Below are 18,872 nucleotides of genomic sequence, written 5' to 3' on the forward strand. Positions count from 1 at the left end.
ATTTTTTTCCCAAAAAAAAAACGGGGGGAAAAAAAATTTTGGTTTGTAAAACTTTTGGAAATTTTGTTTTAACTTGGGGGTTTTTATTGTTTTTAAAGGAAATTTTTTTTAAACCCCCTAAAAAAAACTGGAAAAGGGGCATATTTTTAAAAAAATTTTTAAATTTTAAAATTTTTTGCACAAAAAAATATTTTTCAAAATAAGGGTAAAAAAAAATTTTATACCCTTCCTTTTAAAAAAATGTTTTTTTTTTTCCTTAAAGGGAATTTTTTTTAAAAAAGGAAATTTTATTTAATTTTTTATTTGGGGAAAAGGGGGTTGGTTATTTTACAAAAAAAAAAAGTTTTTATTTTTTTTTCGGGCCCCCGGGGAAAAAATTTTAATTTCTCCCATTTTTTAAAATATTGGGTTTTTCGGCAAAAATTTATTTAAAATTGCACTAAAATCATTTTTTATTTTTTTTTTGGGGCCCCCAAACCCTTTTATTTGAAAAAGGGACGTTTCCCCTTAAAAAAGGGAAAGGGGAAAGAAAAGGGGCTTTAAATTTGTTTAAAAAATGTTTTAAAATTCCAAAGGAAAAAAAATTATCTTAAAAAAAAACTTTTTTTAAAAATTTTGTCTTTTTAAAAGTTTTTAAATTTTTTTAGATTGGGCAAGCAAAAAATTTTTTAAAAAAAATTAAAGAAAATTTTAATTTTTAGAAAAAAAGTATTTTTTACTTTTTAAAAACCCAAAAACATGTTAAAAAAAAGAAAAACCCTTTTTTAATTTTTTAAAAAAAGGGAAAAATAAAATTTTAAAATGGGGTTTAAAAAGAAATTTTTTTTTTTTATGCTAAAAAACCCAAACTTTGGGATTAAAAAAAAAATATTTTTTGGGGGGCATTTAAAATTATATAGGGGAATTTTTTCGCTGGGCTATTAATTTTAAAATTTTTTTAAAATAAGAAAAAAAAACTGTGGGCCCCGTTTTTATCTAAAAAAAATTTTTAAAAAAAGTTAAAAACCTTTTTCCCCCCAAATTTTTTATCGGCCCCTACTTTTTTTTAAAATAAATAAAAAATTTGTCCCCGAAAATTTTAAAAAAAAAATATTTAAGGTATTTTTTTTTTTTCATTAAAAAACCCCCTGTTTCTTTTTAAATGGGGCGGAGTTTTTAGGGCCCGGGCCCCTTTAGGGGTTTTAAACCCCCCCTTTTCCCAAGGGTTTGGCCCAAAAAAATTTCCTTTACCCCTGGGGGGGGAAAAAATTTTTTTTTTTCAGTTTTTAAACTTTTTTTTGGGGTGTTTGTGTACTCCCTTATCCAAAAAAAATTAAAATTTCTGTTTTATTTTCCCTTTTTAAACCCCCCGGGGGGGGGGGGGGGGGGTTTGGAAAAAGTTTTTCTTATCAACCTTTTGAAAAAGAAATTCAAAAATTAAAAATGCCCTAATTTTTTCAAATTTCTTTTTTTTACTTTCCCAAAAGGGGTTTTTAATTTAAATTTAAAAAAGGGTTTACAAAATAGTTTGGGAAAAATGGAACTTTTTCAAAATTTTTACTTTTTTTGTTTTTAAATTTTTTTTGCCTTTTAAGGGGGTTTGGGGAAAAAATTTTCTATTTTTAAATTTAAAAAGGGGTGGGGGGGGTTTCAAAAAAAGATTTTATTAAAAAGGAAAAACGGTTTTTTAAAAACTAGATTTAAAAAAACAAATGAAAAAATTGGGGGGATTTTCTTTTATTTTTTTTTTGTAAGCCGAATTTTTTAAATTTTAAATTTAAATTGTAAATGGGGCCCTTTTAAAATTTTTGTATCTAAAAAATTTAAAATTTATTGATGGAAAAAAAAAAAACTTATTTTAAATTTTGTGTTTTTGGGGAAAATTTTTTTTTTTAAAAATAGAAAAAAGGGAATATTTTAATATTCCCCTTTTCTTTGGGGAAAAAAACCGCCCCCCCCCCCCCCCCCATTTTACCCAGGAAAATTTTTAGTTAAAATTTTTCAAAGGGGTTTAAAAATTTTTTTTTTTTCAAACCGCCAAAACCCCTTGGGTTTTTGGGTTTCTGGTTTTAAATTTTAAAAAAGCTTAATTTTAATAAAAAGGGAAAATTTTAAATTTTAAAAAGCCCCCGCCCAAATTTCTAACCCCCGTAAAACCATCAAAAAAAGGTCCAAAAAAACCGGGTAGAAAAAACAAGGAAAAAAAAACCCCCCCATTTTAAAAACCTTTATTTTTTTCAAATTTTCCCCAGGTTCCCATTTGGGGGAAAAACCCCCCCCCCCGGGGCCCACCCCCAAATTTTAATTTTATTTTCTTAAAATTTTTTATATTTTACTTTTTAAAAAAAATTTGGGAGAAATATTAGTATTTTAAAACATTTATAAACCGGAAAAATACATTTTTTTTTATTTTTTTTAGCAACAAAAAAAAATCAAAGTTACATAAATTTTAAAAAAAAAAAAAAAAAACATAATATAAAAAAAAAACCCGTTTATCAAAAATTAAAAAAATCAATTTTAATTTTAAATTTTAATTTTTAAAAAATCAAAAATTTTGTAATGGGGCGAAGGGTTTTAGAAAAGAAGGGGGATAGGATTAAAAAATTAAATTTTTAAACAGCCCCCCCGTAATGAAACCCAAAAAAAAACACAAATTTTAAAATTTTCAATTTTTTTTTTCACATGGGAAAAAAAGACATTTTGGCCCCAAATTTTTTTTTAAACATGCCCCGATTTTTTTGCCTGTTTTCAAATTTTTTTTTTGGGCCCCTATTTTTCAACCCCCAAAAAACCCCTACCGTAAACCGCCCCGAATTTTTCGAAAAATTTAAAAAAAACTCGGAAAATTTAAATTATTTTAAAGTCATTTTAATTAAAAAGGGTTTTTTTAAAAAAAACCCAAAAAATTCTAAAAATGAAAAAAATTTTAAAAGGGGGAAAAAATTTTATTTCCCTTTTTTTTAAATCAAAATTTTTAAAATTTAAAAAATTTATTTTAAATAAAAACGATACCCCTTTTTTTTTATTTTTCAAAATTAAAATTTAAATTTTTTACTTTAAAAAGGGTTTAAAACCTTTCCCCGGCCCCTTTTGGGGGAAATGTTTGGGAAAGGGGAAGGGGGGGGAAATAGGGGCTTTTCCCAAAAGTGGGAAAACCTTGGGGGGAAATTTTTAAAACCCGGAAAAAAAACGTTGGAAGGGGGTTGAAAATTAAAAAAAAGGAAGTTGTTTTTTACAAAAAAAAAAAACCAAAAACCCTAAGGGCAAAAACGAAAAAATTTTAAAAGTTTGGGAAAAATTTTTTTTACAAAAAAATTAGGGTTTAAAAAGGGAAATTTAAATTAAAATTTCTTGGGATTTAAAATTTAAAAAATTTTTCTAATTTAAACATAAAAAAATTAGTGCCAAACCCCCAACCGGTTTTTATTTTTAATTTAAACCCGGGGAAAAACCCCTTTAAAAATTTTTTTCCCTTTTTTTTTAGTTGGGGTTTTTGGGGTTTTATTTAAAAAAAATTTTTCCCATTTTTTAAAAAAAAAAATTTTTAAAATTTAAAATTTACCCAAAAAAAAAAATAAAAAAAAATAAAAATTTTTTTTTTCCCTTTGGTTTTAAATTTAAAAAAAACCCCAAAAAAAACCCTTTTTTAATTGGTTTACCAAAAGGGCCCTTTTTTTTTAACCCTTTTTTTATAGGGAATTTTTATTAATTTTTTTGGTTTTTGGCTTTATTGAAAAAAATAATTTTTTTTCCCAAACCCCCAGTTTAAAAAGGTCCAAAACAAAAAAGCATATTTGAATCGATATCAAAACAAATAAATTAAAATACCCCCGAAAATTTTCAATAAATACTCCTAAATTTTTAAGTAGGGCCCAAATTTAAACATAAACCGGGAAAAGGGAAAAACTCCCCCAACCTACTTGGGGACAGGGGCAAAATGAGCCCTTTAAATAAAAAAACCCCATTTAGGATATTAGGGAAAATTAAAATAAAAATATTTTTGATTTGGAAAACCCCCAACAAAATTTGGAAAAATTGGGGCCCCCGGCCCCTAAAAAGTTGGAAAATTAAAAATTTTTTAAAAATTTATAACCAAGGGAAAAAATTGGGGTTTTTTTTTTTGAAACCCTGAATTGAATTTTTGAAATTTAAAAGTAAAAACATTATTAACATGGTTTCCCTTTTAAAACCCAATTTCTGTTTGAAAAAATATTTTGAAGTTTGGGGGAAAAACCCCTTGTCCAATTTTTTTTACATTTGTTAAAATTTTTAAGTGCTTTTATTCTAGATAGCATATTAGGGATTTATTAGGTATTTAAAATAAGGCGAATACTCTATCACATTTAGCAAAAAATTATTTTTTCCAAAACTAGAAAACTTGAAGGAAACAAAATTTCCCGGGAGAAAATGATCGCAATAATAAAAGGGGAACATCTTAAAAAATTTTTGATCGGCATTTGAAAGCGTTTTTTTGCAAAGATGGTTTAAAGTTGTAAAAAAATTTTTTAAAAGGGAAACCCTTTTATACTAAATCTTCTGGGATGATTAAATAAAAATAAACTGATTAGGGGATAAGCACTAGTTTTACCCCCTTTTTTCCTGCCCCGGGAACTAAAAAATGATTATCCTTTTTGCAACCCATTATAAGTGAGCCAAAGATTTAGCCTGCCCACTTCCGGGGCATTTGGACCAGGGGGGGCCTATCCTGTTTGTAGATTAATTTTTGTATTTTGATATTGAAATCCCTTAAAATTGAATGGTTTAAATAGAGACTGTTCTAAATAAAAGCTGGACAAATCCTTTACACACATTCAGCAGAATAATGGTCAATGTTTTTTGTTGTAATATTGGAACTAAGAGCATGTTTATATTGTAGAAAAAATAAATATGAAGCCAACAATTTGATTATTGCATGAATTTCCTACATAAGTTGACAATATTTCTTTATGTTTGATGTAATCTTCAATGATTAGAATATGTAAGAGCCTTGAAGTTTGCAGAGTTGTCATATGGTATCTTGTTCCAGTCAGTATGTGGCTGCTGCCCTTTCCATGGGCTCTACCACCATTCCCTACCTTTAGCTTTTATTTTCTGTTAGAAAAACAATTCTGTGTTGTTTCAAACTAAGTATTTCAGTAACTTTATTTTAGAAAAGTGCATCATATTACTGTTCAGCCTTTTTTAAAACAGCGTCCCGAGAGCTATTTATAACATGTCAGTGATGTTCTTTGTAAAAACAGATAGGAAACAATTGTCCGCTTTACTTATTTAAATGTAGAGAGTGGTCCAGTAGATTAGAGGGTTTCCTTGTTGTTTAATAAAAATTATGTATTTTGTAGTCTGCATCTTTCCACCTTAATTCTTTTGATTTGACCTTTAAAGGTTTAATCTTAAAATTACATATTTAAGGTTTTACTGTTAGAAAAGCTGAAGGCTGTTTTAAAAGTGAAAAGAAAGAAAGCAGCAATGGACGACACATTTTTATCCAATCTTGTATGTATTTATCATCATAATCATGTCATGTTGTGTTTTATTGTTTTAGTCCATATCATCAGAGGATTCTATAAATTCTGCTAATATAAACAAGTACCTCGAGCCACCAAAAAAAGAAAACAAACCTTGGTGGGATGTTGATGATGACGACGATGATGACCAACCAGGTATGATTAATAACACAAAAAGTCTAAATCTTTACTTTTAAATTGTGTAGATTTTTTCCTTCATGAGTGCATGAAAATATTTTGTTTGACAAAATTTACAGAAATAGATATTATGAAAAAGTTGACAAATTTTATATTATGAAAAAAAAAACAACCTGTGAAGTTACAAAGTCAGTCTTAGATGTTATGATTATGATATAATGATTTTAAGTCTTGATTTTAAGCTTCTCTTGAACACTGATTAATTGTAACACTCTGATTTTGTATGTTATTTGTAATAACTCATGCTATAAGTTCTTAATATCAACCCTGTAATTCAGCTCCATTTCTTTCAGTAGTCCTTCAAAAACACATTTAAAATACCACAAATGAATTCCTTTTAGTAATTTTTCATGATGACTTTATTAAAAATTGACCTTTGTTGTGTAAATTTTAATAGGTCTGGGAGCTAGTCGTAGCTTCTTGAAGAAGAAGACTTCAGAAAATGGAGGTAAAGAAAGCAAGAAACCTGATGCCAAAGCTGCCCCTAAGGCAAAAGCTAGGAAAGATGTAAGTTCAGTTTATGATTGTTTTCATCATTTTATGTTCTTCCCGAAGTGTGTGTATTTGACTTATAAGACAGTTACAGAAGCACACCTCCTGATTCCTGCTAATTTTCATTGTGTTAAAATTAAAATATTGTGAAGTGAACAAAGAAAATAAATTACACATTTCAAACTGCACATACAATAATGTAATTTACCAGAAAGAGATTTAAATATGTAAAATAACGCTTACTGCTTTAGTAACACCGTAGAAATATGGTGAAAAAAATGGCAAAATCGGTCACTTATTGCACATAACATTGAAATTTTATTACAATCATGTACTTTTATCTTGAATCTATTTACATTTCTTCAAATCTCAGTCCAGTTTTCTCAAGATTGATTTTCTTTAACTATTTTGGCTCATCTGGAGGCATTCAGCTTTAATACAAAGTAATGTTTCAATTTGTTATTTATATTGAATTTGTAATAATATTATCATATTATTAAATAATCCTTCAACTTGCTAAATGTATTTAAAGATATACCTTTTATTACAGGTTAAAGCTCGTGGAAAACCTGAGGTTTCTATAAGTAAAGACAGTTTAGATGATAGTAAGTGGTGGCTTGAATTTCGTTAAAAAAAAAACAACCCAAATATGTAGGGTGTCCTCTAGGTGGCAGAGTCCTATAAACACAACACTTTGAAGAAGTAGTTGACAAACCTATTTCTTTGAATTAAAAGGAATAGTTTTAAAAAAAGTTTTTATAGAGCTCTTCGGTTAGAGAGTTATATACCAAACATTTTATTTTGCTACATTTTGGAATTTAGTTTTACATATTGTCCATCAATTTTTTAGAGGGCTTGTGTATTGCTTTTTTTTTTATAAAATTTTTTGGCACAGGGGTCTTTCTCCGCAAGTAAATGTAAAACCTGAATAGTTTACAACAAAACTAGTGGCCTTAATAGTATAGATGTACCTAAAGACCTTGATACAACTAAATCTAATTACTTGTGTTGTATAAGTTAACAAATAAAGTCTTCATAATAGAAATCAGTATATAGATAACATTTCTGTATTAATTTTGATGGTGTCAATATCGCTTATAATATCAACAATTTGTTAATAATTGCTATCATATAAAATCAGTTTCACAGGCAAATTTTAATATGATTTAATACAAATATTTATTTATATACCTAGTCTTTGAATGGTTGTTATAAAGTTGCTGTTTTTGTTTTAGTTTCAGAAAGATCTGAAGAAGACCATGGACATGTTTATAGGTAATTTGTAAAAGTTGAATAAACTTTTAAAACAGGATATACATATTTTAATGATATGGGAAGAAGTGTCCTTATTTTTAGGCATTTAAAATATACATACATAGTTTGTTCCAAAAGTGTGCAAAATACTTCAGTAAAATTTAAAATCTTTACATATGTAAATTCAATAAATTTCCTCTTTACATGCAAAATTTCATACATTTAATGATATGGGTTTATAAAAAACAGACATATGAAACTAAGGAGTATAGAAAAAGAAAAAAGCAACACAAGTAACAACATCTTTTTATAAGATACTTCACATGTCTTTTTAATCATAATTGAAACCATTACTTTACCTTGGCATTAAACAGAATTATACACCTTTATTCTGGTTCTTGTTTAACTATTGAGCATTGAAAACAGTTAAGACAGCTCTTGTTTATATATTGACTCTCAAGGAGTGTTTTTTTTACATGTATAAATTGGTTCAATAATGGTTTTTATACATTTTGTTTTATAGACCAAGAGTTCATATACCAGAGGACAGTATGGACAGTATCAATACAGGTAAAGAGATTCTATATGTAATAATTAGAGTTAAGAAACTGAAGTTTGATTGATGTCACTGCATAGCCTTAGTTAGCCTTTTGTTGTTTTGTCATTGTTTTACTGTTTGTATCTGTGTTTGTATCTACACAATTTATATGTTTTTCATTTTTAGCTCGACTATTCGAAGAATATGAGAGCTATTGTAGTCGCCCCGGCGTCGGCGTCGGCGTCCGCGTCGGCGTCTGCGTTGGTTAAAGTTTTTTGTAAAGTCAAATATCTCAATAATTACTTGAGATATTCAATTGAAACTTACAATACTTATTTATAGTAACAAGGTACATCAGATTGACAAGTTGGATAACTCTGCCTACAATATTGACAGAATTATGCCCCTTTTTAACTTAGAAATTTTGGTTAAAGTTTTTTGTAAAGTCAAATATCTCAATAATTACTTGAGATATTCAATTGAAACTTACGATACTTATTTATAGTAACAAGGTACATCAGATTGACAAGTGAGATAACTCTGTCTACAATATTGACAGAATTATGCCCCTTTTTTAACTTAGAAATTTTGGTTAAAGTTTTTTGTAAAGTCAAATATCTCAACTATTGCTTGAGATATTCAATTGAAACTTACAATACTTATTTATAGTAACAAGGTACATCAGATTGACAAGTTGGATAACTCTGCCTACAATATTGACAGAATTATGCCCCTTTGGAACTTAGAAAATTTTGGTTAAAGTTCTTTTGTAAAGTCAAATATCTCAATTATTGCTTGAGATATTCAATTGAAATTTAAAATACTTTTTTATAGTAACAATGTACATCAGTTTGCAAAATTGCATAACTCTGCCTGCAAAATTTGAAGAATTATTTGCCCCTTTGAAACTTAGAAATTTTGGTTAAAGGTTAAAGGTCTTCAAAGATATTTACTTGAATGTTGAACTTGAATAGCTCGACTATTCGAAGAATATGAGAGCTATTGTAGTCGCCCCGGCGTCGGCGTCGGCGTCGGCGTCCGCGTCGGCGTCTGCGTTGGTTAAAGTTTTTTGTAAAGTCAAATATCTCAATTATTACTTGAGATATTCAATTGAAATTTAAAATACTTTTTTATAGTAACAATGTACATCAGTTTGCAAAATTGCATAACTCTGCCTGCAAAATTTGAAGAATTATTTGCCCCTTTGAAACTTAGAAATTTTGGTTAAAGGTTAAAGGTCTTCAAAGATATTTACTTGAATGTTTACACATGCACTTAGGGTCATAATTGGAGGGTCATAATTGTATGTCACTGACCAAGTTTCATAACTCTATCTTGCATTAAGGCTGATTCATATCCCCTTTTCTACTTAGTCTCTTGGTTAATGTTAACATGCAAGTTTTTACATATCTCAATAACTATTAAAGATATTTATTTAAAACTTCACATATGCATTTAGGGTCATAATTGTAGGTCACTGACAAAGATCCATAATTCTATCTTGCATTTAGGCTGATTTTTCTCCCTTTTTCAACTTAGAAATTCATGGTAAAGTTTTGCTTGTAAGCTGAGTGTTATCTCAATTACTACTGAAGGGTTTGTGCCTTTTTTGGGACAATTTTATGCATTCATAATAATAAAGCAGTGATTTACTTGATTAAACATCTTAATTAAGTATTATTATACTCAATAAAACAACCTTGTGACATTACCTTACGAATAGTCAAGCCAATACTGTATAATTAGACTCTCTCTAAGGCCTATAACATGAATTTATTAAAAAAAAATTAGACCTTTTGTGATCTTAAAAAATTTAACATTATCAAGGCTCTTTTACTATCAAGCACTTAGAATAGTCGAGCGTGCTGTCCTTCCGACAGCTCTTGTTTTGTAGCATATAACTTTATTCATTATATATCGTAACCCTAGCCTGAAACAGACAAATGTTATCTATATATTTATGATGTTCATTCTATAAGAGAGAAAAGATTGTACATAGTACATTTGGATGGTTGTAAGTTATATCAACGTAAAATTTTACTTGTTTTCAGCATTTAAAGACAAATACTGCTTGTATTTCAGTAGCAATGTAAATTGTATGAACATTTATTACATGAAGAACAGCACAGCATTTTATTTACAGACTTAAACAAATGTACATCATCTTGTTAACAAAGATTTGATTAAACATAGTCACATGGCATATGAAAACATACAAATTATAAACAACTTTTTAAAATAAATGAACAATGATTTAAGAGGACAAACTTCATGCAAGAAGATAATAACAATTCAATTATGTTAAGAGTTAAGGATTGTGTTTCTAAACGATAAAGATTCTTGGATATATTTTGTTAACTTCATTAAAACAGTTTTATATTGCATTGAAAGCAGATCTGTAAATTTGAACACAGAGGGTGTAACATAATACAAATGTATCATTTGTTTAGGTACTGCATTTGTAAACTGCATACACATATAAAGTGATACTCATCTTCAACGTATGAATTTTTATTACAGAAGATTTGCTCAATGAACGTGACTCAGGAAACAAACTTGGTATGGACACTCTTGATGAAATGGCAGATAAAGAGAAGTTCTTCAGGGTATGCTTATTGTATTAAAATCTACCCTTACCTACTAAATTTCTTAAATTGGCCTACCCATCTTTCAGTGTAGACAAAACCAATCAGATTTTTTAGGGATAATTTCAAAATACATACTGACTGAATATCAAACAGTGCAGACTGTGATAAGATGCTGCAATGGCTGATCTTGGTCTGTACTGGTCACCTGGGTAGATTTTGTTTCCTGCCAGCAGGCTAATATTTTAAAGGGTGTAAAGCTATTCCTGATGAAACTGAATCATTAATGAGACTAAATCTTTTAAAAGTTGTACAGTTCATATTCTTACTGTTATATCTTGCTTATATATAAAGACAGAATCACCTTAGACAAAGTTAAAGATTACCAAAACATTCAACTGTATTTTGAGAATGTAAATTGATGCTTTCATGCATGCTCTTTTAATTTAGTTACTTTGGTATGAAGATGTAAATCTTAGGTATGAAGATGTAAACAGATTTTCTACCAGTTGTTATCAGTTTAATATACATGTACTGTGAATGAGTTCTTATACATGTATCTTGGTTTCATTTCTGTGCTTAAAATCTCAACAATAGTATGACTTAGACTTGAAGCTGAGAAAAATACTTTAGTGAGAGCAGTTTGTGATTATTACTTGGATTGATAAGCTTAAATAGTATGCTAAACACTTGTTTTAATTTGTCTTAAAGTCAATCTTCCTACATCTGTATGTTTTTTTGTTTTTTTTCAAGTAATTTATATTATTAGTTATAAAGATCATTGACAGGTTATATGGCCCTATATAAACGGCTATTTGTAAATATAACCCGAGCCTTTAGGCGAGGGTAATATTGCAAACAGCTATTTATATACGGCCATATAACCTGTCAACAATCTTTATAACAAATTTATAATACAGCAAGCATCATTTTTAGAGAAAAAAAGTAAGATTTCTTTGTGAATCGACAGCAGCCGTGTATATAAAACTATTTTAACATCACGATAATCATTATCCAATGAAAAATGACGTTACAAATGTGCAGTGTTATAAAGTTTAATATATGAATTTATTTTAGTTTGATTGTGTTGGAAGCTATAAGCTTATTGAAACACTTTTCAAACCAACCAGTACTAAGCAATGAATGTAAAGTTTCTTGCTCAAGGAAACAACGGCTTGCTCCTGACAGGGTTTGAACTTGCGCGGTCAGCAATCCTTGGATTACTAGTCCGCTAGGTAACAACTTGGCCATGCCACCACTCTAAGAAATTTATATAAAGAACTTGGCAAAATAATAGACAAACAATTTTAACCAGTGCAAATCAAGGTCAATCATTCCTTTCATCTTCATAGGGTTTGATATAACTAACTTTTCTGAAAAGACTGGCCCAAAAGTATAGAAAAACAACAAAAAAACATTAATATTTGAATCATTATAATTTAGGATCTTGAGAAGAATGCTGATGGTACAATAGACTATGGAAGGTTAAATCGTGACCTCAGTGCTACAGCTAACACAATGTCACCAGAGGGCGCTGCTAGGACGGCAGCAACATTGGCCGCACTACAGGACATGGAGGACGAAGTGGAAGATGTGCCACCACGTCCCGAGACCGGCCATGAAATACAATCAGAACGGGTAATTTTACATCTGTGTCTTTTACATTTTAGTTGAAATTTTTTATAGATAATGTTTCTAAATAAAATCTTCAGTTTAAGCTAACCTTAGATGTACATGTATATACAATTGTATATGCTTGTAAACGAATCACTTATTATACCCCCAAAAACGAAGTTTGGGGGGGTATATAGGAGTCACCCGGTGGTCGGTTGGTCGGTCGGTCGGTCGGTCGGTCGGTCCAGACGTCCGTTGCATTTTCCTTGTCCGGACCATAACTTGAAGACTAATGGTTGGAATTCAATATAACTACATACAATGGTCAAGCACATTGAGAGGAAGTGCAGTGCACAAGAACCATAACTCTATCTTGACTAATTACAGAGTTATTGCCCTTTGTTACTTTTCCTTGTCCGGGGCATAACTTGAACACTACTGGTTGGAATTCAAAACAACTTCATACAATTGTCAAACACAATAAGGGGAAGTGCAGTGCACAAGAACCATAACTCTATCTAAAGTAATTACAGAGTTATTGCCCTTTGTTACTTTTCCATTGCTTTCTTTTGTCCGGACCATAACTTGAAGACTAATGGTTGGAATTCAATATAACTACATACAATGGTCAAGCACATTGAGAGGAAGTGCAGTGCACAAGAACCATAACTCTATCTTGACTAATTACAGACAGAGTTATTGCCCTTTGTTACTTTTCCTTGTCCGGGGCATAACTTGGACACTACTGGTTGGAATTCAAAACAACTTCATACAATTGTCAAACACAATAAGGGGAAGTGCAGTGCACAAGAACCATAACTCTATCTAAAATAATTACAGAGTTATTGCCCTTTGTTACTTTTCCATTGCTTTCTTTTGTCCGGACCATAACTTGAAGACTAATGGTTGGAATTCAATATAACTACATACAATGGTCAAGCTCATTGAGAGGAAGTGCAGTGCACAAGAACCATAACTCTATCTTGACTAATTACAGAGTTATTGCCCTTTGTTACTTTTCCTTGTCCGGGGCATAACTTGAAAATTACTGGTTGGAATTCAAAACAACTTCATACAATTGTCAAACACAGTAAGGAGAAGTGCAGTGCATAAGAACCATAACTCTATCTAAAGTAATTACAGAGTTATTGCCCTTTGTTACTTTTCCATTGCTTTCTTTTGTCCGGAGTATAACTTGAAGACTAATTGTTGGAATTCATTATAAACTTCATACAATGGTCAAGCACATTGAGAGGAAGTGCAGTGCACAAGAACCATAACTCCATCTTGACTAATACAGAGTGACTGCCCTTTGTTACTTTTCCATTGCTTTTTTTTCCGGAGCATAACTTAGACTAATGGTTGGAATTCAATATAACTTCATACAATGGTCAAGCACATTGAGAGGAAGTGCAGTGCACAAGAACCATAACTCCATCTTGACTAATTACAGAGTTATTGCCCTTTGTTACTTTTCCTTGTCCAGAGCATAACTTGAAAACTACTGTTTGGAATTCAATACAACTTCATACAGTTGTCAAGGACATTAAAAGGAAGTGCAGTGCATAAGAGCCATAACTCCATTTTGACAAAATACAGAGTTACTGCCGATACTTTTCCTTGTCTGGAGCATAACTTAAAACATACTGGTTGAAATTCAAAACAACTTCATACAATGGTCAAGCACAAAAAGAGGAAGTGCAGTGCACAAGAACTATAACTACATCTTCAGTATTTATAGAGTTATTGCCCTTTGTTCCTTTTCTTTGTCTTTCTGGACTTATTACAGAGTAATTCAATAAAACTTCATCAATGGCCAACCACATTGAAAGGAAATGCAATATACAAGAACCACAACTATCTTTAATTGCCCACAACCATAACTCTATATTTCAATTCTTTTACAAGGTATTCTGTTACTAGTAACATCCTCATTTCCGAAGCAGTCTTGTGGGGGGTATTAATCACATTTAGTGATAGTTCTAGTTTTTATTGTTTAATGTTTCATTTTTATTGTTAAATGTTTTACTTTACCAAAGTTCTCTTGTTATGTTTAAACTTAACATGTTCAGAAGTTCGAAAGCCATTATTGAAACAATATCTCTGCATTTTCAGGAACATTCTGAGCAAAAACCAAGCATGTTGTCTAAAGGTTAGTATTTTTGTTTTGTCCTGATATTTAACAAAAAAACTTGATTTGAGAAAAGTTTTCATTGGTTTCCTCTGTATTGACATTAAATTAACACTTTTTTGTTTCTGTTTATTTTAACAAAAAATAAGTTTAAAACTTATCATTCTAAATAGATTCATGGTCATAAATGTAGTGATGTTTGGTGGTTTGTTTTATAAATTTTTTTATCATATTAATCTTCCCAAAAATGATAACTGGAAGTTTGACAAGTCCATTAAAAAATTTCAGCAGGTTGAGACTTAAGAATTCTTTCAATCTTTTTTGCAACTTCATAAATGTTATAAAAGTTGATTGTGATGAAGCATGTTATAGAATATTTCAGTTTTAAGATATAAATTACTTCATAGCCTTGCAGATAAATTCTATTGATCGGTAAACTTGTTCTATTGTTATATTATGGATTTCATTTCCTCGGACTGAAAGACAAGTTTTATTTCAGTTTCCCTAATGGATTCTTTGGAATCTACCATGAACACAACAACTTCCCCTCAGGTGGGGAAGGGTACAATGAGAGATGTGCTGGAGGAGGATGAGGATCAACATGTAGACAACTTCAGACCAAGTCATAGTGGCCCTGAAACTCTTAAAACTGTTACAGGTTTGTTTAACATTTACTTATATAAAAATCTAGAAGAAGGGTGAACCCTTTGAAGCATTATTCATGTGAGAAAGCTATCCAGCTAGCTTACGGAACATATGTGGTTCTATTCAGGGGCACTATCCCGCCTGAAATAATGCACAAAAGGGCACCTTCAGTCTTCCTCAAGCAGTAACGCTGAAAAGTTGCCATTTGACCTTTACTGTGTTGGTGAGACGTAAAATCCAAAGCAACTAAGCAGTACCATACAAAATGCACATTTTGTGTGAAACATAATATTGTTTAGTAAACATTAATTTTATTGCTTAAAAATTGACAGTCTTCTCTTTGCTTTGCATTGAAAAAATCTTTGATTTTGATTTCCATTAAGTTAACAATGAACAAATGAAAGTTCTTATGGCCTTTGTAGCCAAATGACTTTCCAGCTTGCTTTAGGAAGGTTGATGGTTGATGGTTCAAGTAAGATGTTCGATGTTTGTTTTGCCTCCAAAATAATGTATAAGGGTACACTAGAGGCCTTCCTCGACATGTAAAGATTAAACTTCTCTGTATGATCTTTACAGTGTTGATGTAACTTAGAACTGAACAAAACAAACAAAAAAACAAAACAAAAAAAGGCCCGTTTTTAATTGTAAAGTTCATTACACATAAATTCTTAAGTATCCAGTGTGTGTGGGAGCTAAAACACAATGTTGAAATAAATTTTTTATGTCCTAATCCTTGGCCTGCAGGCAGTAACAGATTTTACCCACGCAACCAGTTAGACCAATATTAGCCGTCACATCCTTGCTGCCGAAACTTGGTCTGCGCAGCACTGTTTGCTATTCAATCAGTAAATATTTTGAAATAGTCCCAAATAATGTTAAATGATTTTGTCTAGATTTGTTTTTGTCCATATTGATTGATTGTCAAGTCCATTTTAGATAATTAGTGTGGTATTGATTCATGAAAACTTTATTATATACATGTAGGTATGATAGGTACAAACACGAGTCAGGAGATCGAGGCACTCCACAATGCACTAGAGAAACTTGGACTCTCCGCTACCATAGGTAATGACAGCATGCTGGATCTGTCCTCGCAGGGAGACAAAGGGACCGAGGATCTTGTCAAGAAGCTACTGAGTACCACTGATGGTAATATATTTGAATCGTTGATATTTAATACAAAATACTTGTTTGAAGATGAAATGTTCATATTCTATTTTGGTTACTTAACTATTGCAGTGTTGCATGTAAATCCAACAAAAAAAAAAAAAAGAAGAAGAAGAAAAGCATTATTCTTAAGGATATACAGCGTTTAGATATTTTGAAATTTTGTTACCATTTTTATCAATATTTTTTCCAGATTATTCAATCATTTATGATAAGAAAGCTGTTAATTCATATTAATTTACTCTCAAATATGCATCTTATAATGCAAAAGACATAACATGAGAGGCACACTTAAGTTATAAAGCATCCACTCCAAATTTAGTTAAATTGATATTATTGATGTCTAATTTACTAACATTTCTATACCTTTATGATTTCAAATTAAAGGAAAACAAAGAAATGTGGCTGAGATAATGAAAGAGTTAGAAGATTTACAGATTAAAGCTGGCCGTGATGACCAATCCTCACCAGATTCCAGAAAGAGTCCAAAAGGTACATGATGTTTATATCATTTTATGAGTAACACTTAACCAGCTGGAAAGGTTAAGAAAAGAGTCAATTAAGCCAGCTTTGTGCAGTCTAACCAGGCTTAATGGGACTCCACTGAGGTTATTTAGAAATTCTCTCCGTTATGAGGTTATTTGATATAAGGGACGTCAAAAATAATAGAGATTAATGTTTCATTTGATGCAGGTCTAGAACCATATCCTGTGTACAAAATTTCGGCTGGTTCACTCTGTCTATTTTTCCAGAATAATTTTTCGTATTTTGCAAAAATATCCAAATTGGAAAGCGTTGCAATGCTTTTCACTTAAATCAGGCTAAGAATAGCACACAAATAGGATTTTCAAATTAAACTGAGTATATCTCTTGATTATCTTTTGTGATATTGTGATTTTGCTGATTTATGTAGTAAATTTAAATTTTTTTTTTTTTGGCTTTTGAAACTCAGAGGAGTGTCTTTATTAATACTTATTGTTGACCACTTTAAAATGCAATTTGATTTTCTCAAATTGATAATGAACAGTTAAAAAATTGAAGCCCATTTAAGAATTTAAGCAAGTTAAGTGTTAAGCTAATATCTTTGTCATATACAACAGTTACATGTACATGTTGTATGTTAATATGGTTGACAGACTTATTTTAACCTAGAATGCTGTGAAACTTTGTAAAGCCAAAAGTCTTGTAAGTGACTGTTAAAATCTTGGAAGCTAAAAAGTTTCACATTGCTCTCTTAGAACTTTTGTTCTAAATTTTCATTTATGATGAAAAACAAAGTGTGATTACATAAAAAATAGTGTCTGACCTAAAATGTAGTAACTTGTAACTTCCCTATAAAATTGATAGGGCTAGTAAATTGGTATGTTGGTAAATTGATAGGGCTGGTAAATGGGTATACTTGGTAAATTGATAGGGCTTGTAAATGGGTATGTTGGTAAATTGATAGGGCTGGTAAATGGGTATGTTGGTAAAGCTAGAAAATTGATGAAGCTTGTAAATTTTGAAAGATTGGTAAAATTGGTTTATTGAGGGTTATCACAATGAAATCAAATCATTTTCTTTCAATCTAATTACTAAGGCATTGTATGCATTGAAAACTTCATAGAATTTCTATTTCTATTATTATTCTTATTTTATAATATCTTGTTTTGTATTATTATTCCTATGATATATTATTAGTCATAACTTAATGATATTTTAGTTATTGAAAGACAGAAACATGTAGACATAGATGCAGAGGAACTTCGGGGTTTCAACCTCTCACCTGCCCGACCCTTCCCAGTGGAGCAGGACTACTCACAGCGGGGTGATAGTTCCCATCGTGGTGATAGCTCACATAGGGGAGGTGATAGCTCAATGAAGGGAGGGTTTGATACCTCCCATACTGAAGATACTGAGATGTATAGGCCCGTGATAGAAGTGGTAAATATTTACTTCATATTTTTGAAAATCTTTTTCTTCTTTGAGAAACTGATATTTGGAAAAAGTGATCATGAATTAGTTGTGAAGTGCACAGTTAGTGTTTGCTATGTTAACTGATTGTTTCATTAGAAATCAAAAGATTTTTTTTTTTTTTGAAGATATTTTTGCTATTTATCACTGTATATTGTGGTGATACTATTTAGAACATCTACACATACGCAAATACTTACATAAGCATTGTATTAAAACTATACATGTATTTAAGGAACTGATTTACTGATTTTAGAAAATGATTTTTAGATAAAGTTGTTTGCTTTTACGTTTGTTTTAGAAATATGCATTTAGACGTTTTAAAAGTGTCTTTCATTTTAGATATTTGCTAAATGTAAATACATGTTAATCATTCTTTTCTCATTTATATATCATTTCTTATTACTTCATTTGATTTATTGTATTGTCTTTTGTATACTTTCTCTTTAGTTTTACCTGTTATTTATTACCTTTTTATTTCATTAATCCATATATATTATCTCATATGTACATTATCTCATTAACTTATTATTCATTTGTTTATTATCTCATTCACTCATTACATTTTAATGCATTATGTAATTCACTTAGTACCTCATTAATGCATTATCTCATTCACTTATTACCTCATTCATGCATTATCTCATTCACGTATTACCTCATTTATACATTATCTCATTCAAGTATTACATCATTTGTTATAATCCCACTCAAATCATTACCTGATTTGTTTATTATCTTATTCAAATATCATCTTGTTGGTTATTATCTCATTTACTTATTATCTCATTCATATTTTTACCTCATTTGTA

The 18,872-nt window shown here is 30.2% G+C and overlaps 1 protein-coding gene across 1 annotated transcript; it reads left to right on the forward strand.

Annotated features, from left to right (window-relative positions):
* Positions 1–5,508: 5,508 nt before the first annotated feature.
* Positions 5,509–18,123, forward strand: LOC132743597 (centrosomal protein of 162 kDa-like; the record flags this gene model as incomplete). The annotated part of the gene is made up of 12 exons (XM_060732128.1): positions 5,509–5,639; positions 6,079–6,188; positions 6,724–6,778; positions 7,409–7,448; positions 7,951–7,997; positions 10,486–10,571; positions 11,994–12,188; positions 14,280–14,316; positions 14,795–14,953; positions 15,925–16,089; positions 16,495–16,599; positions 17,810–18,123. Coding segments are annotated over exons 5-12 (1,080 nt in total), but the record flags the coding sequence as incomplete, so codon positions are not given.
* Positions 18,124–18,872: the final 749 nt, after the last annotated feature.

Source organism: Ruditapes philippinarum, unplaced genomic scaffold, assembly GCF_026571515.1.
Source record: "Ruditapes philippinarum isolate M1 unplaced genomic scaffold, ASM2657151v2 ctg10787_1_1_1_1, whole genome shotgun sequence".
In the NCBI taxonomy this organism is placed as follows: Eukaryota; Metazoa; Mollusca; class Bivalvia; order Venerida; family Veneridae; genus Ruditapes; species Ruditapes philippinarum.